Genomic DNA, 24500 nt, shown 5'->3' with positions numbered 1-24500 from the left:
CTTGGAGGGGGTAGGAGAAAGGTCACCGCACAGCCTTGTGCCATTGCTGCAGCTCTGGAGCCTGACACCCCAACAAGCAGGACATTAGAAAGGTGGTGTGTAGGGGCAAGTGGAAAAACTGTGCCTTCAACAAGGAAATTTAAATGGAAAGTTCAGGGTCTGCCGTTAGGTGTGGCTTGATCCAGGTGCCTTGAACAATGTCAGGCCACTGTCTCTGGTTTCTCCTTCCTCCTTGATGGCTTTTCTCCTCACCAAGCTCCACCGTTGTGGCCTCAGAGGCCCCAGACTCAGCCCAGTGGCTCAGTGCCCCCCCCCTCCCCAATTCCCCATCACTCCAGCAATGTCTCCAGGCTGTCTCTGATTGGCTGAGTTTGGATCACGTGCCCCCTCCCAAACCAGTCACTGCAGGCAGGGGATGGCAGGTTCTGATGAGCAGAACTCGGGTCACGTGGCCCTCTCTGTAAGGTGGGGATGGGGGACCAACATCTCATGTACCTATTGGGGGGGGTGATGGGACCAGAAGGGTGGGGTGGACCTCATATGACCCCAGTGGGAACAGTACACAATACTTTCCCCTTTTTTTTCCCTTCCTCACAGCGGATTATTTCATACATACAGAAAAAATTAGAAAATAGCATGTGATCTGTTAGAGCCTAACATATTTCCTTATTAAAATCAGTTCCGAACAAAAGCCCATGAGGATATGGGGTCCAAATTATGTGAGTAAGAGTGTTTGAAATTGCAACAAAATTTGGAAACCACCCTGGAAGATGGGGCGGTTCAATAAATAACCCTAATGGTCCCCAGATGTCATGTGGATGTGGAAAGACTGCCTGCGTATAGTATTGAGTGGAAAAAGCAATTGCATGGCAGATGGTCACATTTCTGAGCAGCTGTTCCTTGGAGAGCTGTTCCGGGATAAGGGGACACCCTGCGGGAAGAGCAGTCAGGCAGAGGGGACAGCCAAAGCAAAGGCCCTGAGGGGGACCCAGGCTTCTAAGCTCCAGTGGGAGGGTATTGGGGGCCAGGGGTCAGAGAGGGGGGAGGAGATTCATCCCAAACTCATGGCGTGTGTGGGGGACAGCATTACCTGATGGTATTTCTCTCATTTATTTGCTTGCTTGAGTGATTGTTTCTTCCCCCACCGTCAGACTGTGAGTTGCGTGATGGCAGAGGCCACATCTGTTGTGGTCCCTGCCTGTGGCCCCAGGAAGGTAGAAGAGGGGTACAGGCTGGACCCCTCTCCCAGGGCTGCAACTTCCATCTGGTCTGGGGGATGCCCTGGAAATCATCTGCTCTGTCCTTCCCCCTTTGTCAGAGCAATATGCTGGGGAGGTGAGGGAGGGCTCGTCTATGTCACCCAATGAGACCCCAACCCCCCTTACAAGACAGCACCTCACTCCTCCCCGCAGGGAAACAGAGGTTCGGAGACAGCGAGCAAGTTGCTCAAAGTCAGAGCTTGGACTCAAAGCCAGGCTCCCGAACAGGGCTTCACCTCTCTTGCTCTGTAAAACAGGGCACTGATGGGACCAGCCACAAGGGCTGGAGCCTCAGAGGGCTGAATGAGCGAACACTTGCAAAGACTGAGAATGATTCCTGTGCCTGGTAAGCACTCAACGAACATCTGCTACAGTGTTTTGTGTCATCACCACGTGCAATGCTAATTTAATCACACAAAACTGAGTTTTACAGGAGGGAAACCAGAAATGGCAACTGGCACTCTTTGTGGAGGGTGGAGAAGGAACTTACTCCAATACTCATACTCGTGAGATTCCCAAGATACTCTCATGACTACTTTCAACACCCAATTACACAACCAACACCAAGACACAGTCTACAAAACAGAGGGTTTTTATTGTGCCAGATGCTGCATAACGGAGCATGGGAAGGGCCCAGCCAGGGGCAGGTGAGGTGGGGTGACAGGAGCAGCCCCTTCTAGCGGATCCTGCTTGCAGGGTCCCTGGGGTGGAGATGGGGCTGGTCACCCGGTCTGCGAATGATGGAGTTGATCCAGTCGGCAAACTGCGCGACGGGGGCAAAGGCGTCTGGGTACAAGCCGGAGCCACAGCTTCCCCGGATGAAGGAGTCAATCCCATGGATCAGCCCGTTGCAGACAAGAGGCCCACCGGAGTCCCCCTGTGTGTGGAGCCAGACTAGGTGGGGAGGCTGGACTTCCGGGGCTCCCCACCCACTGCCCTTCAGAGTTGGGAAGTCTTTCCCAGGGTCTGGCTACAGCTCCACTTGCTGCAGTCTGGGCAGGAGTGAGGGTGGAGTAGGGAGGGGATGCGGGTACTTACGAAGCAGATGCCTGCCCGCCGGCGGCGAGGCACCATTGTGCACACATTTGTGCGGCGGCAGAGGGATGTTACCACGGTCACGTTGAGCTCCTGCAGGACTCTGGGTGGTGGCCGGTTGGTGCCCAACCGGCCCCAGCCCATGGCTAGGCACTGCACCCCATTGCCCACGCCTTGGTCCTGATCGGGCAGCTGGGCCACCTGCACATTGGCATTGATGGTGGCTGACCCATTGAGCTGTAGTGGGCAGGACAGAGGACAGGAGAGTCACACAGGGAGGTGGGCACCAGCCCCCCCTTTATGGGCCTCAATTTCCCCACATAAGCTCCCACCGTGGTTCTGGGATTTTACGGAGTAGGATGCCCACCCAATGAGATGCTCCCAACCTAAGCCTAAGTTTTCCCATCTGTGAAATAGAAGCAACCACAGTGGCTCAGGGCGTCCCTGGATGTGTCTTGAGAGGAGTAAATGTAGGTACTCAATATAACAAACTATGGGCAACACCAATGACAACAAAACCCTTATTCTAAAACATTTCAGAGAATAATCATAACTCTGCCAGCAGTGGGGAAGGGAGGGTTTCTCCCTCCAGTTTCCCTTCAGCCCAGATGTGGGGAATTTTGCCATTTCACAAAGGCAGGAACAGTCCCTGGGCACAGGGCCATCAGACACAAATAATCATAACATTTTGTTGATTGACAACTAGATCTCTCTGTGTCTTTTTGTTCACTCTCTCAACAGCCTTGCCAGGAGGGGCTTACATCCCCAGGTTACATGAGTGGAAACTGAGGCACAGAGATGATCTATCAAGTTAGAGCCGCATGTGACCTCCAGTGTTTGCTCTGTCCCTGCCCTTTCCAAGCCTTTGGCCCTGGGCCTTTGCACCTGCCGGTTCCCTGCCTGGGCATCACTTCCCACCCCACTGGCCTTGCACCTTCAGAATCACGATGTCGTTCAGCAGCCTCTCGGGGTCAAAGCCATTTTCAAAGACTTGCTGGATGGCAAACGACTGTCGGGTGGGCTCACGCTGCCCCAGGTTGTGTGCCCCCAGCACCGCCTGCACCCTCTGGAAGTTTCTGCAGGCAAAATGGGTGCAGGAGGTGATTCGAGGTGGCCCCAGGTGTTGGGGGTAGCTGAGAGACCCCAGAGCTCAGCCAAGCCCATCTCCACACCCAGGTGTAGCATCGCCACCCTGGGCAGATGCTTGGGCTCCTTGGCTGAATGTCCCCACTTGGGCCTGGTGGGGGAGATGCGTTCATGGGGGACCCCTGGAGGAGCCTGGGCCCTGGTTTCACTCTCCCCCTTTGACAGATGTGGAAACAGAGGGTCTGAGAAGGCAAGATACATGGGCATGGGGGCGGGGGGGCGGGGGGAGGCGATCACTCACATGCCGTTCACACAGTGCGCGGCCGACATGACAAAGTTCGGGGCCACCAGGGTGCCACCGCAGAAGTGGCCTCCTTGCCGCTGCAGAGACACCATGAAGGGCCATGCATGGGGCTGGGCCTGCCGACCACCCACGATCTCAGAGGCTAGCGCGGGACCTGGGGATATGTGAAGGCGGGGGTAGTGAGTGCCATGCAGGGGCCCCACCCACTGGGCCAGTCAGCCCTTGAACTCTCACCAGGAACCCACAGATCAGGGCTCTTCATGTGCCAGATGAGGAAACTGAGGCACAGAGAGAGAGGGGGGCCTCCCACTGCCCCCTGCCAGGGCACAGCTAGATCTGGATTTAATTTGGCTTTGCAGTCCCCAGAGCAAGCCCAGTGATGCCCCAGTTCAAACTCTGGGCTCTTCACCACTCTGGACCTCGGTCTCTTTCTCTGGAAGCAGGTCTCCCCTCCTAGCCATCACCTCCCCATGAGGGTGAAGAGGCCACGCAGGTAGAGGGCACAGTGGAGAGGCAGGAATGGAGGCCGAGGGAGAGATGGACAGACATGTGGCCCCACTCACCGCCCAGCAGCATGGTCAGCAGGATGGAGGTGAGGGTAGGACCGGATGGTCTGCAGCTTTGGGTCATGGTCGGGCAGGGGCTCTGATGTCTGTGCACCCCTGTTCCCACTGGGCCTTCTTATGGCTTGATGCCTGGGGCCGTTGCATTGCCCCACTTCCTTTCCCCACCTCCAGGACAAGGGCGATGATGGGAAGAAAGTGGGGGTGAGGGGAGGGGATGGCGTGAAGGGCCTGGGTTGTCTCCAGATAAAATTCAGGACACACAATTAAATTTGAAAGTCAGATAAACAATTTTTTTTAGTGTAAGTGTGTCCCAAATATTGTACTTATGTAGGAACTTAGTCATTGTTTACCTAGCATTCAAGTTTAACTGGGTGTCTTATATTTTTGCTAAATCTGGCAAGCCTAGGCCCAAAGGGCATTGGCTGGTTTCCCCACTTGCCTTAGTTTACCCAGGGCACAGGGGTGATGGGGGACTGCTGGGTCCCACTTGAGAAGAGGAAACTGAGGCACAGCGAGGTGTTCCCCCATGAGTTCCTACACAGTGACACAGTGGGTAAGCTAGGCTTGAACCCAGACCCCACAATTCCCAGCTGGAGGCTGATTTGTTCCACCTTCCTCTTGGGGCTTGGCCTTTCAACCTCTCTTTGATTGTTGCCCACAACGGGGACTCCCTCCCACCCAGGTCCACATCAGTCTCTGGCTGCCAACAGAGGTTCTGGGAAAGAACCCCTTCTGTCTGAGCTTTGCTGAATTCCCTTCACTCCTGAGGTTGGAGAGCTTCTGCCTGGGGCTGTGGAAGAACTCAATCCGAACAACAGGGCCCAGCCCCCACCCCATGACCTGGTTCCTCTTCCCGCCTCCCCCAGGATGCTCCAGCTGCAACGGCCATAGCCAAGGCTGTCGCAAGAAGCAACGTTCTCCTGGCCCGAAGCAGGGTTCAGGGGAGGGAAACAACGGATCCATCGGCAGGAACAGGCAGGTGGGAGCACCAGGGGTGCCCAGAACCAGAGCTGGAATCCGTTTGTCCCTGCCCCACCGCCCCCCATGCGTGGCCATGAGCAAGCAAACCCTCTTCTCTCTCCAGTAAGGATGACAGCACTGCTCTCCCAGACCCTGGCACACAGCAAGCACTCCATGTCTGTCCTTCAGTCCTCCTGTATCAACCAGTCCTACACCGCTCCCTGCTTGGCAGGGCTCCCACCCAATTGCGTTAAAGTTATCATAGAGCACTGAGTAAGCACCTGCTGGAAACACAGTCCTGTTTCCAGTCCTGGGATGGGGGAGAGTGCAGGAAGCCATGTCTTTGGGGGAAGAGTGGCTCTGGCAGAAAGACCCCATTTAACCAAAGCTGCATCTATTGATCACCACCTGTATACTATGTTTCCACATCTCATGGTGGTCAAGCATATCGACTCTGAGTTTATATCCTGGTGTGGCCACTTGACCACTACATAACTTCAGGCCACTGACTTAACTCTTCTGTGTCTCAGTTTTCTTTTCTGTAAAAGGAAAGTTATAATAATAGGCTCCATCACATAGGATGTCCCAAGGATTAAATGAATGAACATTTATAAAGATCTTGGAAAAGAAAGTGATATCCTGGAGGGTTTGTTAGCCATTAACCACCTCCAGGAGGGCAGGATGGTGATTGCCTGGTGGGTATAGGCTAGGATGCGACCACTGGGCTTCTCATTTGCAATCAGAGTAGTGGCGACACTGGCAACACCCTTGTAACGAGTCATGGAGCTTACAAGTAAGATGTGTGCATTTTTAGGTCTCAGTTACAGCCCAGTAAGAAAACAATGATTTGAGTGCCTTTCCCCACTGCTGGAGGCCTGGGCATCCCTGAGCTATAGGAAGCAACCCATCCAGCTGTGGTCACCAGCAGCAGAGACCACCCCACAGTCTCCCCTCAAGGAACCCCTTGCACCCCGAGGCCTTCCCAGTGTGTGCTGGTCACCCTGCTTGTTATTCCCACGGGCTTCTGTCAGCAGCCCAGCTAACCTCTGGCAACCACCCAACACCCCCATAAACCCCACCAATTCCCACTAGTGGGTCTGGTCTTTGCTGTGCAGGGCTTCCCTGGGTCATCTTTCACACACATCAGCCCCAGGGAACCCTCCTGGCGGTGTTTTTGTTGGTCTTTCTGTTTCCAGCATTCCCTGTAGCAAAACTCTTCTACCCCCAACACTGGGCTTTTTATAGAAACCACTTCCCCCCCCCCCTCCTTGGGCCCCTGAGAGATGCAGGGAATTCCCAGCAGGGAATTCCCCTGACACTCATCAGCTTATATTTCCCAGGATTCAGCCAGGTCCCCTGTCTCCGCACACATTTGCTCCTGGTGCTGCTGGTGTAAACCAGTCATAGCACCTACCCTGGGGTGGTAACTGAGGTATAAAAGAGTTGCAGAACTGGGCAGGCCTGGGAGTTCTCATTCTTGCTTGTAATTTGTACGCTGCCACCAGGTGGTGGCAGAGTAAATCAATAACGAAAGATCCGCCTTCCAATTCCAGTGTGTCCTGTGAGCAGTTTGGCCCCTCTCTCTGAGCCTCATTCCCATGGCCATTTGCACACCGGCCAATGACCTCTACCGCTTCCCTGCCTCAGGCCTCTCCTCTAGGCTTACCCCAGTTCATGTCTGTGGTCTGGCATCCTCCATTCCCACCACCTCTCTGAACTCTCCTCCCCCACCACCTTGCCTTGCTCCATTCCAGCTGCAGTGCAGCCTTGCCGTCCCTCTGAACTCGCTATGCCCCTGCCTGGGGGCCCTTCTCCTCCTCTTTCTGTTCATGCATTGGCAGTCACCTCAGTCATTGCCGCCGCCTCCAGGAAGCCTCCCTAATGGCTGCTCTGCCTGCCTCTGACCAGGGAGGAGCCCCACAGGCCCCAGGCATTCTCTGTTACCACAGAGGCTGTCTTCCAGCAGCCTCACCGCATCCCCCCAGCTGGAGACACAGAGCTGGACATGACACCCCCCCAGCCCTGAGGGTCAGGGTGAAGCTCCTTGGACAGTTCTGGGAAATGTCTGGGGTGACTTCCTTTTCCAGACAATGAAACTGGGCCACAAAGATGGGCAGCAGCTTGCCCAGGGCCATAGCAGCGGGGCTGGATTAGAACCCATGTCTGTGGGCATGGGGGCTGGGGAGAATGCACTGTGACCCGAGCCCTCCACTGACCTCCAGGCCTCGGTTCCAAACCCCCATCCCGAGTCTGGGGTCTGGGGACTCACATGCTGGGGACACTCTCCCACATTCTCCCACGTGGGAAGGACAGACAGGAGCCAGAGGGGAGTTTCAAGTTTTATTGATGTCACCGTGGGCTGAGCACCTGCCCCCTCCCTGTCTTGTTAGGGCTTGCTGTCTGGCCTCAGCCCTGGGGCATCGGTCTGGAAGGGGAGGCTCAGGGCTGCCCTCGGCACCCCCGCACTTCTCAACACGGATTGAATCCAGTCCACGTAGAGGGACACGCGAGCGAAGAAGTCGGGGTACTGGCGGGTAGCGCACTCCCGGATCAAGAAGGAGTCCACGGCCTGGATGACGCTGTCGCAGATCAAGGGGCCTCCTGAGTCCCCCTGGGAAGTGTGGGGACAGGTCACTCAGTCACCCAGGACTTGGCTATGTCAGGGAAAGGGTGGCTGAAGACGACCTAATGACATTTAGGGGTAAAATGTTTCCAGTCCAAAATTTTCTTTAGGACACCTGGACGAAAGAGGGGGATGAGGCCACTCTGGAAGGCAGCAGGCGTTTCTTCCAGAATGGCCTCATCTGTATGCCTGGATCCCTGCATTGACGCTAGGCTGGTCACCCACACCTCCCCAGTTCTGAGAGGGCCCCAGGGAGGGACAGTCCCCAAACCTATGAGGGCCACTAGGTATGACCTGAGCGGTCACCTCTGTGTCTGTGGGAGCTGAGGCTGTTCCATGGACCATCCTCTGAACCCTCACAATGGGTGTACCCTCCTTCCAGATGGGGAGACTGAGGCCCAGCCTGCAGCTGCTCAGTGAAGAGGAAGTGGATTCGAACTGCAGCCTACTGCCCACCCTCCTTCCCCTGGGTGGCCGCTGGAGCCTCTTCTGCTCCAGGGCAGCTCCATCCTCTAGGGAGGTCCCTCAAGCCATCCAACCGCAGTGTGGGGCACTGGGAGCTGAGCGGATACATACGAAGCAGATGCCAGCTTTGCGACGGGGAACAAAGGTGCACACATTATGTGGCCGGCACAGGAAGGTGACCACGGTGACATTGAGCTCCTGCAGGACGTGGGGCAATGGCGCACGGGTGCCCAACCTGCCCCAGCCCATGGCCAGGCACTGAGTGCCGTGGGGCAGCTGCTGGTCCTGCTGGGGGAGCTGAGCCACCGCAACCTGGGCGTTGAGATTGGCCAGGCGGTCCAGCTGGGGCAGGGAGAGGGTGGGTGGGCAATGAGACCCTGTCTACAGACCCCATAGCCACCCCCTCCTCACATCCTGCCAAGTCCTGACCACTCCAAAGTGCCTCCTCTGGGCCTTTGCACATGCTGTTCCCGCCACATGGCCACTTCTCACTCACTCTCAGGTTCTACCTTGGAGGTCACCTCCTCCAGGGAGCCTGCCCTGATTGACCCTCCAAACCCTGCCAGAGCAGTTTTACAGTCTCTGACACCGTGGGCCTCCCCTTTGTAGCATTTGTCACTGTGGCATGCATTCATTTACAAAGCACTTATTGAGTGCCAACTGTATGCTCCATCCTCTCCTAAGTCCTGGGGATCCTACCTCCAAGAGGATGACAAACATATAGTCAAGGGAAATGATGACATGGTGAACCATAAATCAGGGCTGTCATTCATTCCTGCTAGGGTGAGGGGAGCCCTTGCTGAGAAGGTGAAGTTGGCACCTAGGTTGGGTGAGGAGGTGGGGGTAGGGCAGGGCTGGGCACTGGGAGGCAGGTGGTTCTGCGTGTTGTTTGAGGGGCAGCCATTTGTGGAGCTACTGTCTGAATGGCTCTCTTCCTGCCAGACCTGCTGTGTACCAGGCCATGTACCAGCTGACAAAGGACCAGCCTGCCCACCCACCTGCAGGAGGAGAATGTCGTTGAGCTTCTGCTCAGGGTCGTAGTTGTTGCCAAACTGGCGAGCGATGGAGAACCTCTGCTGGCTGGGCTCAACATTCTGCAGGTTGTGGGCCCCGAGCACCACATCCACCAGGGCAGGGGGCCTGCAGGGTCAGGGTACTCATTGCTTGGCCCCCACGTCCTCCACTCCCCACCCCAACGAGCATCCTTAGGCCCAGGGTGCAGCCCCCTTGGTGACAGACCCAGGCAGGGCTGCCTCCCCCCTCAGACCCAGGCAGGGCTGCCTGCTCACTTACATGTTCTGCAAGCAGTGGGCAGCGGTCAGCACAAACCTCGGGTGGATCAAGGTGCCCCCACAGAAGTGGCTTCCTGCTACCTGCAGTGATGCCATGTAGGGTCGTGAGTGGGGCTCCGCTTCCCGCCCGCCCACAATCTCTGCGTCCTGTGCTGTGCCTGAGGATATGAGGCATCGGCAGCTGTCACTTTTCCCGGCTGGGCCCATCCCCACCCACCTCCCTGGGAGGGAAGCACTGTCCATTTTTCAGATGGAGAAACTGAGTCAAATGTCCCAGAGCTCCACCTTGCTCCCCCTCCCTCCCCTTGAGGCATTCATCCCAAGCAGTGAGTGGGTCCTGGCCTGGTCCTGCCTCAGTCTCCCCGTCTGTGCCGTGAGGGCATTGGGCTGGCCGTTGTGGGTAGAATCAGCAAAGCCTGGGTTGTTGGACTGAGGGGCATGTGGCCCCACTCACGGGTCAACAGCATGGCCATCAGGACCAGTGCCAGAGCAGGGCCGGAGGGTCTGTCGCTTTGGGTCATGTTCGGATGCGGGCTCCGGAATTCCCCTGCCTGCCCATTCCTTTTATAGCCCAATGTTTCAGAGGCCGTTGGGGTTGCCCCACGCCTGGGCTGGGCATCCCCACTTCCTCCTTCCAACTTTGGGGCCACAGGGAGCTGGTGGTTGAACCACACTCCAGGAGGACATGGAGAGTGAGGCTCAGGGCCCTGACTCCCCTGCGAGTGTGGGAAGCCCACCCCATTCCAGGATCCCCTGGGCAAGGGGCAGCATAACAGCCCTCGGTGGGGCACACGTTCCACCCTCCATGCCTCTCCCTATGGGATCCCTGTGGCCTCAGCAAAGCGGGATGTAGCTGGCGTGTCCAGGCGCTAGAGTGAGCCCCACTCATGGGGACTGGAAAAGGGACGGGAAAAGCAATGGGAGCCACAGAGGCATGTGACCGCCTGAGACCCAAAAGAATTCACTGTTCCCTCTAAGGCAGAGTTCTCGCCCAGGTGACTGTGCCCCCAGGGGATACTGGGCCTTGTTTAGGGACATCTGTGGTCGTCAGGACCAGAGGAGCTCCTGGCATCGAGTGGGTGGGGCCAGGGATTCTGCTCAACCCCCCCACCATGCCCAGGACGGGGGGTGGGGGGTGGGGGGGGCAGACAACCATCCTGTCCCAGTGTTCACGAGGCTGAGGAGGAGAGATCTTAGTTAATTATTCAGGAAAAACTTGAGTTCATTCCCTGCTCACAGGAAACACCAGAATAAACCCCAATAGCCACACAGGATAAACCAGGGTGGCCCCAGTACGTCCTCCCTCCTCTCACTCAGGCTGTGTACTAAATGTGTGTAGCCTCCTAGGACCTCAGAGTCAAGTGGGTATGGAGTGTAGTCTCTTGCATCAGCAGAACCTCTAACCCATGGGTTAAAGGAGTGAGGCGCTGACACTTGCCACAATGGACCTTGAATACACAGTGCTCAGTTAAAGAAGCCGGACACACAAGGGCCACACAGTGTGTGATTCCACTTATGGGAAATGTCCAGAACAGGCACATCCACAGACAGGAAGTGGGTTAGTGGTTTCGGGGGATGGTAGCGGGGATGAGGCTTCCTTTTTGGGGTGAGGGAATGTTCTGGAAGTAGGTAGAGATGGTGGTTACATAACACTATGAATGCACCAAATGCCACTGAATTGTTAAACGGGCAAGTCACATGGCTTATAAAGTATGTTTCAATAAAGCTTTAACCAAAAAAAGAGAAAGAAACACACACACACAAACCCTGCTAGATGATGCACCCACGAAGGGGGGCCCTCCCTGCAAAGTCTTGGGGTCAGTCACCGGCAGGGGGATGGTCCAGGGTCCTCCTGGCCACGTGTTCTGCTCCAGGTGTGCATCACACCGAGGCCTGGGGGCAGGCAGGTGAGTACAGGATGGGGGCTGCTGGAGGGAGAGAGAATAGGGGATGTGAAGGCTCCTGGAGGGGGCAGGAGTGGGGTGTGGGGAGGGGGAGGCATGACTGTAACTGCAAGGAAGCCTCTGGGGCCTCAGGGGGTAGGACTGGCTGGTGGAGGGGAAGTAGGGTCTGGAAGCTGTAGCCTTCCCACTCCAAGTGTTGGTGGTGTAATTAGCAACGGGGCCACAGGGGCGGGAATGTGGTCCGTGGGGTCACTAGGACTCAGGCGAGGAGGGAAAGAGATGGAGCGGGGCCCAGCCTGTGTCTGTCTCTTTTTCATCTATTCTCCTTAAAAAAGAAAAATACTCTTTTCTTGAGTGTGTCAATGTGGGTTAACCCAAGCTGGAGGACCATATGCTCTTGACCCCAACCCCCTCAGGCCTCAGTTTCCCCATCTGAACAGTGAGTAGGCAGCGACTTGATCTGTCTAAACTCCAGCTAGAACCCCCTGCACCGATCTGGGCTCCTGCGCTGCCACTGACATTCCTCTCTGGGCCTCAGTCTCCCCATCTGTGAAATGGGTTAATGGCAACGCAACTAACCTTGGTGGTGGGTCAGTCTGGGCGAACACTGGGGGCTCCTGGAGTCAGTGGGCTGCATTGGGGGCACTGGCACTCAGGGCAGAGGACTGCAGAGCCCCACAGACCCCGACACCATGCAGCTCGGGGCAGAGCTCTGGCCCCCTTTGTACAGGTCGCAGGTTCAAGGCATTGATGGGTCATGGCTCACACACTTCTACAAGCCTTGCAAACCAGGCAATTCGTGGCCCAGTCCATGATACAAGGGTTGCCTCTTGCAACTCAGATCAGCAACATTAAGGATCAGTTATAATGCAGTGCTTCCTCCAGCACAAAGAGGTGCACTGCTCTTCTTTAACTTATTGTTAGCTTTTAAGCTTGATTTCTGCCCCCACATGGTCCAAGCATCTAAAAGACATGTGAAAAACTCTGGAAAGTCTTGTTGCAGCTCCTCCCCCTCCACCCCCAAGTAAACTAACTGGGTGTCCTGGGCTTCTGGATGCTCTGATCTGTAAAAGAAAGTGTAACACACACACACACACACACACACACACACACACACACACACACACTGTTTGTCTCCACTGTCCCGTGAAGACCCCTTGGGTCAGTGAACAAGGAGCCTCCACCCTTTATACAGCTGCGTAATGAACCAGACTTTGAGCATTTTGTGTCTCCTCCTGGGGACACTGGATTGTTTTCAGTCTCTTTTCCTTCTAGCCATGTGGTAGGGTCTATCCTTATACACTTGTCCTCTGCACAGTACAGGGTGACAGATGGGGCAAACTCCAAGGTGGCGCTGCTAGCTCAGAGGCCCCACATCCGTCTTTACCAGGCGGGCACCCCAGTGACCTGCCCGCCCCCAGGCAGATGCCCACAGTGTTCTCAAGCTGTGGGAGGATTTTTGCACATCCCACAGGTTGAAAAAAAAAATGGTGTCTTCACGGAGGTCTGTTCACATTTCTCATATAATCAGTGAAGGTAAAGTTGTTTCTGTGTCTTCAAGATTCTTTTTTTTTCTTTGCTGTAAACCATCTGTTTACGTCCTTTACCCATTTTTATACTACTGGGCTGCTGTTTTTTTTCTTATTGAGTACAAGTGGTCTTTATATATTAGATTTATTATAATTATATTTTATTATGCATTATTAACTATATACGTTTTAAATATATATAAATATGTAATGTAGTGATGTATAATAAATAATGATATATATTATTTAAATTTTTATTTTAACAAAACCTTTTTCCCCCGCTTTTTTCTGCCTCCCCCCAACACTCTGGTTCAAGCCGTTGTTTCTCAGTCCAGTTGTGTAGGACACAGCTCCCTGGCCCAGGCTGGTATTATGAGCCTTGCGCTCCCCCCGGCTGAGGCAGTCGGCCGTTGGTCGTCAGTCGGCCGCTCACAGCAGCTCACTGGCAGCCGGCCACTGACACTGGCCGATGGCCACTGGCTGCTCCTGGCAGCACTCAGCAGCCTGCAGCAGCTCACGCCAACCTACGGCTGCTCACCGCAGCCCAGCTCTGGAGTTGTTGTTCACAATCTTAGCTGTAGAGGTCGCAGCTCACTGGCCCATGTAGGAATCGAACTGGCGACCTGGGCGCTAGGAGCATGGTGCTCCAACCACCTGACCCACCCGGTTGGCCCCTTTAACAAAAAATTTTAGTTTAATAAACTATCTTATGTAATATATCATTCTATTTACATATTATTTCCATATAATTACATTTACTATTTAATAACATTATTTACGTTTTAGCATTTTAGCTCTTCCTATATTAGGCACATGAGCCTTCTGTGACTCAAGTGGCAGGCAGTCTTTGGCCAGTGTCCTGTGTGTGCCTTTTGACTTTGCTGCACAATATATTCTTGAACTAAGTGAGAGGTGGTTAAGGGGGCCCCGGACCTCACAGCTTTGGGTTCAGAGCCCACATTGGTTATGTAATGTCAGGTGAGTTATGCACCTTCTCTGAGCTTCAATGCCCCCTCCACTCCCTGGTTCTCAGTGAGGGGAGGCCACACAGCCTGTAAATGCTCCTGAACCCCCGCCCCCAGCCCTTCCCTGGCAAAGCAGAGACCAGATGTAGAGGAAAGAATAAATAGGACGGCTTCTTTATTAGAGTCACAACCACACAGGTGGGGGGTGGGGGTGTCAGAGGTGGGGGTCATAGTCCCCTCATGGCTGGGTGGGTGAGGGGTTTAGAACAGAATCAATCTAATATCAGAAGAGCGCCACGCGAGTGAAGAAGTCGGGGCCCCTGCCACAGGGCTCCGTGGAGAAGGAGGCCACGCTGTATGCCAGGCCGTTTCGGACAAGAGGGGTGCTCCTGTCTCCCTAGAAGAGCAGCAGAGGAGTCAGATCACTCTCAGGCCCAGCTCTCCATTCTACTCCCTCCCCAGAACTGCAGAGTTGGCAGCTGTCCCCACAACTTCAGGCTTTCTTCTGCAACCCCAAACTCTTGTCCCAACTCCACATGTTCTCCTGCTGTTAAAACAGTCGAATCTGTGAAACATACAGTTCTAATTCCATACTCAATCCCAGGGACTTGCTTTCTCCCAACACAGGGAGCTCCTGATTTCTCAAGACCCCTCCTCCTGCCATGGGGAGCCCTTGCCTGGTTGTACCTGGCCATACCTGGCAGATGCTGCCCCAGCGGATGAGGATGCCAGTGCACACCTTGCTGGGGCGACACTGGTCCAAGGGGGTCATGGTGACATTGAGCACCCTTGGAAAGTAGGACGCTGTTGGGTCCCCAGCCTGCCATCTGGCAGCTGGTGCCGGCTTCCACTGTGTCATTCTGCTGGGGCAGTGGTACCAGTGCCACGCTGCTGGGAAGGTTGGCCTCACCATCCAGCTGGGGAGTGAAACTGAGTCAGGAAAGAGTGGAACTCAGGACCAGAGCATTCATGGGGCCCAGCAGGGAGCCAGAGTAGCAGCAACATGAATTTTGGTCTGTAAGTGGTTTGGGTTCAAATCCCAGCTTGGACATAACAATCAATAATCAATAAAAGAATAGTCAATAATTCCTACCACGAAGGTGGTTGAGAGGCTAAAACAAGACCCTGTAGGTAAGGGGCTTGCCCAAGAAAAGTAGAACAAGCCACCATCCCCATTAAACTGACAAAAAAATAAAAATAATCCCCGGTGTTGGTAAAGCTGTGGAAAAAGGGGCAGTTTTTAATTCTGCTGGTGGGGCGGGTAAGCTGGCCCAGCTGTTCCATCTGCCTTGGAGAGATGTTTACAAGAAAACACATATAATATTTAATGGGATTCTGTAATAACAAAAACATCTGGAAATGCCTTAAATGCCCAGCAACAAGAGGCTGGATAAACAGATTGGGGGATGGCCGTACACTTTGCTGAATGACTTAAACCACCAAAGGAAATGAAAAGAGGCCGCATCCATGTGGTTCCTCTCTCCCTCGGCCCCTCAGGCTGTCGCTGCCCCCATCACCCCTGTCCCACCTGCAGGAGCAGCAGGTCATTCAGATTCTCCTGGGGGTCATAGCCATTCTCGTTGATGGTCCTGATGAAAACCTCTGCCTGGAATTCTCCCGCCACCTCAGGTCATAGGTCCCCAGCACCACGGTGGCAGTTCCAGGGTTCCTAAGAGTGGGTGGTGAGAGCGATGGAAGACACCAGGCTGGGACGGCCCTGGGTGGGGGGGCACATGGAAATGCCCCAACCTTCCACACCCACCCTGGGACCCCAAGCACTGCCTGGGAGCAAGCTTGTAAATACCATAGGGAATTACCAGCCTACTGGCCAGCAGCCCAGGAGCCAAAGGGGGGGGCCAGCCATGATGGTCACAGCTCCCCTGTTTCCAGATAAGGAGATCGAAATTCCCCTCTCTGGGGTCCCCCATTTCCCTCTCCAATCCCTGAGCCCCTCCCCCTGATCTACCAGGCAAGCCCTATGAATCCCCTGAGTTCTCTCCCTCTCTGAGACCCCTTGCCCCACAAGCTCCTACAACCTGCGGCACCCTCTGCACCTCGGAGGCCTCTCCTCACCCCCAGGGCACACACCCGCCCCTGCGGCCCTCTCCTCACTGGCTCTGAAAGCAGCTGCCCACTGTCAGCACAAAGCGCTGGTGAACCAGGGAGCCCCCACAGAAGTGACGCCCCTGATGCTACATGGAGGCCAGGAACGCGAGTTCCTGCAACTTAGCCTTCCTGCCACCCGCAATGTCCACGAGGGGCGCAATGTCCACATGTGCAGCTCCCGGTCTCAGCCCCACCGCTGGAGAGACACCCACTGGTCTTTTCCCCTCCTTCCATAAGAGGACAGGGGGCCCCAGGGTCCCTGCACACCCCTTCCAGGACTATTCAGGACCAGTCTGGCTGTGTGGCCTGGGTCAAGTCTTTTCCCTCTCTGCACTGAGTCCAGGAGGGCAAGGACTGGGCCACTGGCCCCTCACACCTGGACCTCTCCCCCTGCAGCTGGACCCCCCAGCAGAAATGGAGGCACCTAGCATGGGCAAGCACTCACTGGCCTTAGAGGTCGACAGCCAGGGGGCACGGCACGGCCCGATAGCCACAGGATGCGGGAGCGGCGGGCAGAGCCCCCGCAATGAATTTTCGGACTCGCAGTTAGGCAGCGCTTGCTGTTTGCAGTCATTTCCTCCTTGCCACACACAGCCATGTGGGGGCTGGGGACTGGCTGAGTCCTCATTTTACGAATGGGGAAACTGAGGGCCGGGAACTTAAATCACTGACCAACGTCGCCAGCCCTCAAAATGCAAAATTTTATTCAGTTCATTTATTCAGTATCTTCTGAGCACCTGCGGTATACCTGACGCTGAACGGTCAGTGGGGCATCCTGGGATCTGGGACAGACTCAGTCAATCCCATACTTGTGTCTAATGAGAGATGAGGGCTGCATTACTGATTTCACTTTTGGTCTCTGTTCTTGTCAGCCGTTCTCACTCCATCCCCCCCTGACTGGGGCCCAGAAACTCAGCTCCACATTTTTCAAAGAAGACTGTGCCATTACAGTGAGTTCCAGAGGGTTGGAACCTACTGAGGCCTCAGTTTCCTCATCTGTAATAGGCATAACAAGGGCTTCTGCCAAGGGTGCCCAGTGCTTCTGGCAGACCAGGACTGTCTGTCCTGGCTCCCCAGGCCTGGTGGTGGACCAGCCTCAGTTTTCCCCGCCAGCCAGTGGTGCAGCATGGGCAGCCATTGGGAATCTGGTGTTGAAAGGTGACCACAAACAGCCAGCCCTCAAGAGGCAGGAGAAGCAGGGGAAAGTGGGGCAATCACTCTTGCATGCCTCCTGGGGGGCAGGAACAGGAAGAGGTGTCCTGAGGAAGGCACCTGACAGCTGAAGGGTTCAGGAGAGGGTCTAGGGGACTATCAGGATGAAGGAGGGTTCTTTTCCCATCTAATCCCCGGTGATGGAGATGGGGCAAGACCTGGCTGTCGTGGTGATACATTGCCCAGTTGGGGGCCTCGACTTGAGTTTGAGGCACTAGGGAGCCATGGGAGAGGTTAGAACAGGCAAGAGGGGTTGAGCATGCCAGGTGCTGCTTAAAAACTCTTACTCATATTAACCCACTTGATGCTCCCCACAGCTCTATGGGAAGCAGGGGTGCTGTTCATGTCCCGGTTACACAGATGGGGGAACTGAGGCACAGAATGGGCAGTGGGCAGAGTCCAGGCAGGTTCTGGGAGCAGTTAGCAATGGAGGCCTTGGGCAACTTCCCATTTTCCACCATGAGGGGCTGGCCCTGTGCCTGGTTGGGGGGTGCTGCCAACGGCTGGGGCCTGGGGTATAAGGGTGGCACCATCCCCAGACACCGTTAACTGCCCCATCATGCTAACGCTCAGCCGCCTGACCCTGCTGGCTGGCAAGAACAGAGACCAAAAGTGAAATCAGTAATGCAGCCCTCATCTCTCATTAGACACAAGTATGGGATTGACTGAGTCTGTCCCAGATCCCAGGATGCCCCACTGACCGTTCAGCGTCAGGTATACCGCAGGTGCTCAGAAGATACTGAATAAATGAACTGAATAAAATTTTGCATTTTGAGGGCTGGCGACGTTGGTCAGTGATTTAAGTTCCCGGCCCTCAGTTTCCCCATTCGTAAAATGAGGACTCAGCCAGTCCCCAGCCCCCACATGGCTGTGTGTGGCAAGGAGGAAATGACTGCAAACAGCAAGCGCTGCCTAACTGCGAGTCCGAAAATTCATCGCGAGGGCTCTGCCCGCCGCTCCCGCATCCTGTGGCTATCGGGCCGTGCCGTGCCCCCTGGCTGTCGGTGGGCTTGGCGAGGGGCCTGGACCGGGCAACCGGAGGGTGGACGGGGGGTGGGGGGGAGTGCAGGGGTGAGGATGGGCGGGGCGCAGGGGTGTCAGGAACGGGTAGGGCAAGCCCCCGGCCCAGCTTCTTTGTCTCCGATCGTTCGGTGTCCAGGGAACTCGCCATGGAAACGCGCTCCGGCACCAGGGAGGGAGTTAGAGACGTGGGGTGGGGACGTCGGAGACAGGGAGAAACCCGGAGAGACGGAGAGATAGCGGAAGACCCAGGAAACCAGACCCTTGGCCCCGCGCCCAGCACCGATGGGGCTCCCGAGGTCCATCCGGGAGGGGAGAAGACCGCAGATCCCGGCCCTAGCCCGCCCCCACGAGACATTAGGACCCCCGAGATAGAGACGGAGGAGGCGGGTGCTCGGGAGGCGGGGACCGCACGCTGGGGGCCTGACCAGGACACCTACGCAAGCGGCGCCCCCGACGCGCCGAGACAAAGAGCCCTAACCCCTTGCATCGCAGCTAGGGCGCGGCGGGCGCGGGGTCTCGGGGCGGGCGGGGTCCCCTCCGTCTCCGCCTCCCCCTCCCATCTCCCCTCCGCCCCCGCGGAGGAGGGGCTGCGCTTTGTGCTCTGCTCCGCAGCCCCGGCCACCGCGGCCGCCAGCTCCGCCCTCCGAGCGCCGGAGCCTCCCCCAGGTGAGGGGCCTGCGGGCGGAGGGCTCGGACCCCACCCTCCTCCGGCCGCCGATTCCTCTGTTCTCCCGGAGGCCTCCGCCCTGACGCGGGGGACGGCGGCGGCCGGGAGACCCTTAAACCAAGCCCGCCCCGCCTTCTTTGCCGAGCCCCTTCCGACCCCCATTCGGGGTGTGGGGGTGCCGCCAGCCGGATTGTTTGGCAGGGTCGCAGTGCGCAGGGGAGGCCGTGGGGACATCCCTCTCCCCTGGCCTCAGTTTCCCTAGGCGGTGCCTGCGCTTCGTTGCCTTTCCCTCCCCCGCCGTCGCCCAGCACCGGGTGCCCCCAGGACTCAGCTCCCCTCCTCCAACCACGGCCTGTGGCGCCCGCGGCACCATGATCTCTACCAAGGAGAAGAATAAAAGCCCCAAGGACAGCATGACGCTTCTGCCCTGCTTCTACTTTGTGGAGGTGAGGGGGGTTCGCGCTGGTGCGAGCCGGCCAGAGGCCTGTTCCTGTCCGCTCGCCCTGGAGAGCCCCACGCTAAGGGACGGGCGGGCACAGCTCGGGTGAACCTCGGTCGGGACACAGCTAGCGTGCCTGGAGGTGGGGGGTCAGAGGAGTTGGGCTCTGCAGCACGAGTAGGAGTTCGAGGTGCAGCAGGGTGTTCTAGACTTCGGAAACAGCCTGGGCAAATTCTCGGAGGTGGGACCTTCAGTCTGGGGTTTAGGCTGGTAGCTCACCTGGAGGGGCTGGAGCACAGCGCTGGAGGCCATAAGGGGGGGGTGGTGCGCTGGATGAGGGGTGCCCTGTCATCCTCCAGCTCTTGGGCTCTAAAGCCTGCGGGTCGGAGTTCAGATCCCTCCTGTGCTGATAGTACACTTCCCCTCACCTTTCTGATAGAACAGGCCAGGCACATAGTGACAACTTAATGAGTGTTTAAAAAATAAAAGAATAAATGCAGCCACCTGACACATAGAGAGTGCTGATGATGGCGCAGGGTGACCTTTATCCATCCTTGGACGTTCAGCACCGACTTTGGCCTCCCAGTATGTGAAATCTCCCCACTTGACATGCCAGCAGACACTCAATAAATGCTCCTTGGGCACAAGCCCAGTTCCTACAAACCAAACGTAGGCATTTACCCTCTGAGAGCCCCCCAGCCTGGTTCCCCGTTCTGTTCCAGCCCTGACCACCGGGCTAGGGGTGTCTGTCCTGCCCTGTACCCTCTCCAGGGCTGGACGGGTGGCTGAGGCCCTCCTTAAGGCACAATATAAGGCGGGAGTTAAGATGGGGAGCTTCTCGTAGCTTCATCTGTGCCTCAGTTTCCTCATCTGTAAAATGGAGGTGGAGGCTTCCCGAGGCAGCCAGACCCCCCTTAGATGCCCGCATACTCTTTAGCCCCCACAGTGCCACGTTTCCTGTGGGTGTTAGAGCTTGAGACTCTTGTAATAAGAGGGGAGGCATAGGACACTAGGAGGGTTTACTTTCATCAAAAGAATTCCTCCAGAATCTGTGCTCAATGATTGTTCACGGTCCATGTAAATGAGTGAGTGACCTTCCTTGGGGCACCACCCCTGTGACGTGGTCAAGAACAGCTCAGCTCTCCTAACCTCAGTCTCACCATCTACATCTGAATGGTGGCTTGAGCATGCAGGACCATTGTGTGCTCCAAGCCCAGCTTGGGGTGGGGGTGGGGGACGCGACCAGGGTGTATGGAGGACAGTTGCATGAACGAGTATCGAGTATCTCAACGAATGCATTCGTTCATTCATTGAGCACCTGCAATGGGCCAGAAGCCCATGTTCTTGGGGCTGAGTGGCAGGTTGGCACATAGGGATAAGGGGCCCAGAGGAAATAAAGCCATGCAAGAGATAGAGAGGTGGGTGGCCAGGGAGAGTCCCTCTGAGGAGGGCCAGGACACCAGAGTGATGTCTAAAGGTGTCCATCCATTCCCTGAGAGAAAAAACCCAGAGGCAGGAACGTGTTTGCTGTTTCTGTTATTCAAGATGCAAGGGTGGCAAGAGGGAAGAAGTGGATGAGTGAAGTGGGTGGGTGATGGATGGATGACGGATGGATGAATGAATGGATGGATGGATAAATGGATGGGTAGATGGGTGGATTAATGATGGGTGGATGGATGGATGAGTAGGTAAATAGATGGAAGGATGGCTGATGGATGCATGGGTGGGTAGATGGGAAGAAGGAAGGAAGCATGTGTGGATGATGGATGGGTAAATCTGTGAATTGATGAATGAAATCATGGGTGCAAGAATGGTTATGATGGATGGATGGACTATGGATGCTTCACAGATGGGTGGGTCGCTGCATGATGGATGAGCTGATGAGTGGGTGAACTGCAGCATGGATAGGTGGATGGGTTCGTGAATGGGACTGAATTCATGGACAGAAGGCTCAGTGATTGAATATGGGGTGACCCTGGCCAGCTGTCTCTGTGCAGCTGCCCATTGTGGCATCCTCCATCGTGTCCCTGTACTTCCTGGAGCTGACCGACCTCTTCAAGCCGGCCAAGGTGGGTTTCCAGTGTTACGACCGCACGTTGTCCATGCCCTACGTGGAGACCAACGAGGAACTCATTCCACTGCTCATGCTGCTCAGCTTGGCCTTTGCTGCCCCTGCGGCCTCGGTGAGTCCCAATGTCCAGGGGCCTGGGACACCCCTGCCCCCCACCCGGCTGGGACTCGGCTGAGCACCTCCCTGTCGGCAGATCATGGTGGGCGAGGGCATGCTGTACTGTCTGCAGTCACGGCTGTGGGGACGCGGAGGGGGCCTGGACGGGGCCGAGGGTAGCATCAATGCTGGTGGTTGCAACTTCAACTCCTTCCTGCGGCGCACTGTACGCTTTGTAGGTAAGTCGCTGGACAGCACCCCAATCCTGTCCTTATCCCTGCCCCAGGGTGGGCGGCCGGCCTCCTGCACCGCCCTGACCCTCCCACCCGCAGGTGTCCATGTGTTTGGCCTGTGTGCCACGGCCTTGGTTACCGACGTCATCCAGCTGGCCACTGGCTACCACGCGCCCTTCTTCCTGACGGTGTGCAAGCCCAACTACACGCTGCTGGGCACCTCGTGCGAAGCCAACCCCTACATCACGCAGGACATCTGTTCTGGCCATGACACCCATGCCATCCTGTCTGCATGGTGAGCTGGCCCCAACCCATGTCCCATTGAGTATGATGGGGAGACAGGTTCGGAGGGGTCTCAGATACAGCGGGGCTCACCTGGATGCCTCTTACAGCAAGACCTTCCCGTCCCAGCACGCTACGCTGTCTGCCTTCGCTGCAGTCTACGTGTCGGTGAGGCCCCTCTACACCCCAGAAGGAGCCCAGGCCACGCCCCTTGGTGCCCCGCCTTGCCTACCCCACCCCACCCCGCTCATCCACAAGGCCTTGCCCACTCCATCCAGGCCCCGCCCAACCTTACCTAGTCCACCCAGCCACCCAGCCACCCTGACTGCCCGCCCTGCTCCCAGATGTACTTCAACTCGGTCATCTCAGACACAACAAAGCTGCTGAAGCCCAGCCTGGTGTTCGCCTTCGCCATCGCCGCGGGTGTCTGCGGCCTCACTCAGATCACACAGTACCGCAGCCATCCCGTTGACGTCTATGCTGGTTTTCTCATTGGCGCTGGCATCGCTGCCTACCTGGTGAGGGTCTCAGGCGGGGAGGGGGGGTACGGCTGGCCCCCAAGAGGCAGGTTTGGGGAGGCAGGTCTGATGTGGGAGGCATAGGCGCCAAGGCCTGTGGGACTCTGACCAAAGTCTTGTCCCTTGGAATGCTGGAGTCAGAATCTCTTGGGCTCAGACTTGCCCAATGTGCAGTGTGAGTGACCTGAGGTGGGAATTTCCCCCACTGTGAAGAAGGTGGACTTCCCCCTCAGGCTCCCCCACTGAGGTCCAGCCCTGCCCCCTATGTCAAGTCTGTGCCCAGTAGGGACCCTGATTTCCAACCGCCAGCCTCACAGCCAGCCGGGTCTCACCCCCAGGCCTGCCATGCGGTGGGCAACTTCCAGGCCCCCCCCGCAGAGAAGCCGCCGGCTCCTCCGCCTGCCAAAGATGCGCTGCGGGCCCTGACCCAGCGGGGTCACGATTCCGTGTACCAGCAGAACAAGTCCGTGAGTACGGACGAACTGGGCCCACCGGGTCGGCTTGAGGGCGTGCCACGGCCTGTGGCCCGCGAGAAGACCTCGCTGGGCAGCCTGAAGCGGGCCAGTGTGGACGTGGACCTACTGGCCCCGCGCAGCCCCATGGGCAAGGAGAACATGGTGACTTTCAGCCACACGCTGCCCCGCGTCAGCACGCCCTCACTTGATGACCCCGCCCGCCGTCACATGACCATCCACGTGCCGCTGGATGCCTCACGCTCCAAGCAGCTCATCAGCGAGTGGAAGCAGAAGTCGCTGGAGGGCCGCGGCCTGGGGCTGCCAGACGAGGCCAGCCCGGGGCACCTGCGAGCGCCCGCTGAGCCCATGGCAGAAGAGGAGGAGGAGGAGGAGGAGGAGGAAGAGGAGGAGGAGGAAGAGGAGGAGGAAGGGGGGGAGGAAGAGGGCCCAGCTCCACCCTCACTCTACCCCACGGTCCAGGCACGGCCGGGGCTCGGGCCACGGGTCATTCTCCCCCCAAGGGCAGGGCCGCAGCCGCTGGTGCACATCCCCGAGGAAGGAGTGCAGGCGGCAGCCGTCCTCTCCCCCAAGAGCAGCACAGCGGTGAGGGCTAAATGGCTCATGATGGCTGAGAAGAGTGGGGCGGCCGTGGCGGGGGCCCCCACCCAGCCCCGCGTGGCTAACCCGCCCCGGCTGCTACAGGTGATTGCCATGTCCAAGGCTCCGGGTGGGCCGGGCCTCAAAGCAGCTGAGACAGCCTCGTCCTCCAGCGCCAGCTCCGACTCCTCGCAGTACAGGTCGCCTTCAGATCGCGACTCGGCCAGCATCGTTACCATCGACGCGCATGCGCCTCACCATCCCGTGGTCCACCTGTCTGCGGGTAATGGGCCCTGGGAGTGGAAGGCGGCGGGCGGTGGAGCCAAGGGGTCAGAGGGCGAGGGAGGCTACGAGCTAGGGGACCTGGCTCGAGGCTTCCGTGGCGGGCCCAAGCCGCCGGGTGTGTCTCCTGGCTCATCCGTCAGTGACGTGGACCAGGAGGAGCCTCGGTTTGGAGCTATGGCCACAGTCAACCTGGCCACAGGGGAGGGTCTGCCCCCGCTGGGGCCGGCCGACGGGGCGCTGGGGCCGGCCAGCCGCGAGTCCACGCTGCGGCGCAAGGCGGGTGGCCTGGCGCTGGGCGAGCGGGAGACGGCGGGCCAGTCGGAGGCTGAGAGCTACTACCGAAAGATGCAGGCAGCCCGCAGGTTCAAGGACTGACTGCCCAGCGTTCTGCTGGCTGGTGGGGTGGGGGGGAGCATGGGGTGCTGGGATGTAGGGAATAAAGGCTGGGTGGGAGCATTTCATGACAAGACAATAAAGTCTGATACTGGAGTGCCGGCTGCAGTCATTCCGGTCTGAGGACGCACGCTG

The 24500-nt window shown here is 57.1% G+C and overlaps 4 protein-coding genes across 7 annotated transcripts; 1 reads left to right on the top strand and 3 right to left on the bottom strand.

Moving 5' to 3' along the window:
* Positions 1–1835: 1835 nt before the first annotated feature.
* On the bottom strand, positions 1836–4382 carry ELANE (elastase, neutrophil expressed). The gene is made up of 5 exons (XM_019716001.2): positions 4248–4382; positions 3682–3838; positions 3229–3370; positions 2298–2531; positions 1836–2136 (listed from the first exon to the last, which is right to left on the bottom strand). Exons 1-5 carry the CDS (start codon positions 4312–4314, stop codon positions 1936–1938), a joined length of 801 nt encoding a protein of 266 aa, XP_019571560.2. The 5' UTR covers positions 4315–4382; the 3' UTR covers positions 1836–1935.
* A 3155-nt stretch (positions 4383–7537) lies between these two features.
* PRTN3 (proteinase 3) lies at positions 7538–10147 on the bottom strand. Its single transcript, XM_019715999.2, has 5 exons — positions 10045–10147; positions 9592–9748; positions 9297–9438; positions 8410–8640; positions 7538–7821 (listed from the first exon to the last, which is right to left on the bottom strand). The coding sequence occupies exons 1-5, from the start codon at positions 10109–10111 to the stop codon at positions 7597–7599; spliced, it is 822 nt and encodes a 273-aa protein (XP_019571558.1). The 5' UTR covers positions 10112–10147; the 3' UTR covers positions 7538–7596.
* A 4034-nt stretch (positions 10148–14181) lies between these two features.
* On the bottom strand, positions 14182–16692 carry AZU1 (azurocidin 1). The gene is given in 6 exon segments (XM_074338700.1): positions 14182–14385; positions 14686–14794; positions 14796–14905; positions 15517–15584; positions 15587–15809; positions 16540–16692. Coding segments are annotated over 6 exon segments (777 nt in total). The 3' UTR covers positions 14182–14271.
* A 1523-nt stretch (positions 16693–18215) lies between these two features.
* Positions 18216–24456, top strand: PLPPR3 (phospholipid phosphatase related 3). 4 transcript variants are annotated; one of them, XM_074337370.1, is made up of 8 exons: positions 18216–18310; positions 19250–19442; positions 21433–21618; positions 21736–21841; positions 21935–22130; positions 22228–22285; positions 22462–22635; positions 22974–24453. In XM_074337370.1, the coding sequence occupies exons 2-8, from the start codon at positions 19368–19370 to the stop codon at positions 24345–24347; spliced, it is 2169 nt and encodes a 722-aa protein (XP_074193471.1). In that variant the 5' UTR covers positions 18216–18310; positions 19250–19367; the 3' UTR covers positions 24348–24453. The 4 variants fall into 4 exon arrangements, with proteins under 4 accessions (XP_074193471.1, XP_074193470.1, XP_019571586.2 ...); XM_074337369.1 differs by having other exon boundaries at positions 18218–18310; positions 21700–21841; XM_019716027.2 differs by lacking the exon at positions 18216–18310 and adding an exon at positions 18528–18995 and having other exon boundaries at positions 21700–21841; positions 22974–24456.
* Positions 24457–24500: the final 44 nt, after the last annotated feature.

The sequence above is a fragment of the Rhinolophus sinicus genome, linkage group LG07 (genome assembly GCF_036562045.2).
Source record: "Rhinolophus sinicus isolate RSC01 linkage group LG07, ASM3656204v1, whole genome shotgun sequence".
Classification (NCBI taxonomy): domain Eukaryota; kingdom Metazoa; phylum Chordata; class Mammalia; order Chiroptera; family Rhinolophidae; genus Rhinolophus; species Rhinolophus sinicus.
This window is presented reverse-complemented; position numbering and strand designations above follow the sequence as displayed.

Bases quoted from the DNA above. Each gene is read 5' to 3' on its own strand.
- ELANE (XM_019716001.2), bottom strand. From the start codon at position 4,314: ATGACCCAAAGCTGCAGACCATCCGGTCCTACCCTCACCTCCATCCTG. The intron at 3,371-3,681 runs GTGAGTGATCGC...TTTTGCCTGCAG, and splicing joins GCGCACTGTGTGAACGGCAT to AAACTTCCAGAGGGTGCAGG. The intron at 2,532-3,228 runs GTGCAAGGCCAG...TGCCCACTACAG, and splicing joins ACGACATCGTGATTCTGAAG to CTCAATGGGTCAGCCACCAT.
- PRTN3 (XM_019715999.2), bottom strand. From the start codon at position 10,111: ATGACCCAAAGCGACAGACCCTCCGGCCCTGCTCTGGCACTGGTCCTG. The intron at 9,749-10,044 runs GTGAGTGGGGCC...TCATATCCTCAG, and splicing joins GATGGCCATGCTGTTGACCC to GCACAGCACAGGACGCAGAG. The intron at 8,641-9,296 runs GTGGGTGGGCAG...TCCCTGCCCCAG, and splicing joins ACGACATTCTCCTCCTGCAG to CTGGACCGCCTGGCCAATCT.
- PLPPR3 (XM_019716027.2), top strand. From the start codon at position 19,368: ATGATCTCTACCAAGGAGAAGAATAAAAGCCCCAAGGACAGCATGACG. The intron at 19,443-21,432 runs GTGAGGGGGGTT...GTCTCTGTGCAG, and splicing joins CCTGCTTCTACTTTGTGGAG to CTGCCCATTGTGGCATCCTC. The intron at 21,619-21,699 runs GTGAGTCCCAAT...CCCTGTCGGCAG, and splicing joins TTGCTGCCCCTGCGGCCTCG to ATCATGGTGGGCGAGGGCAT.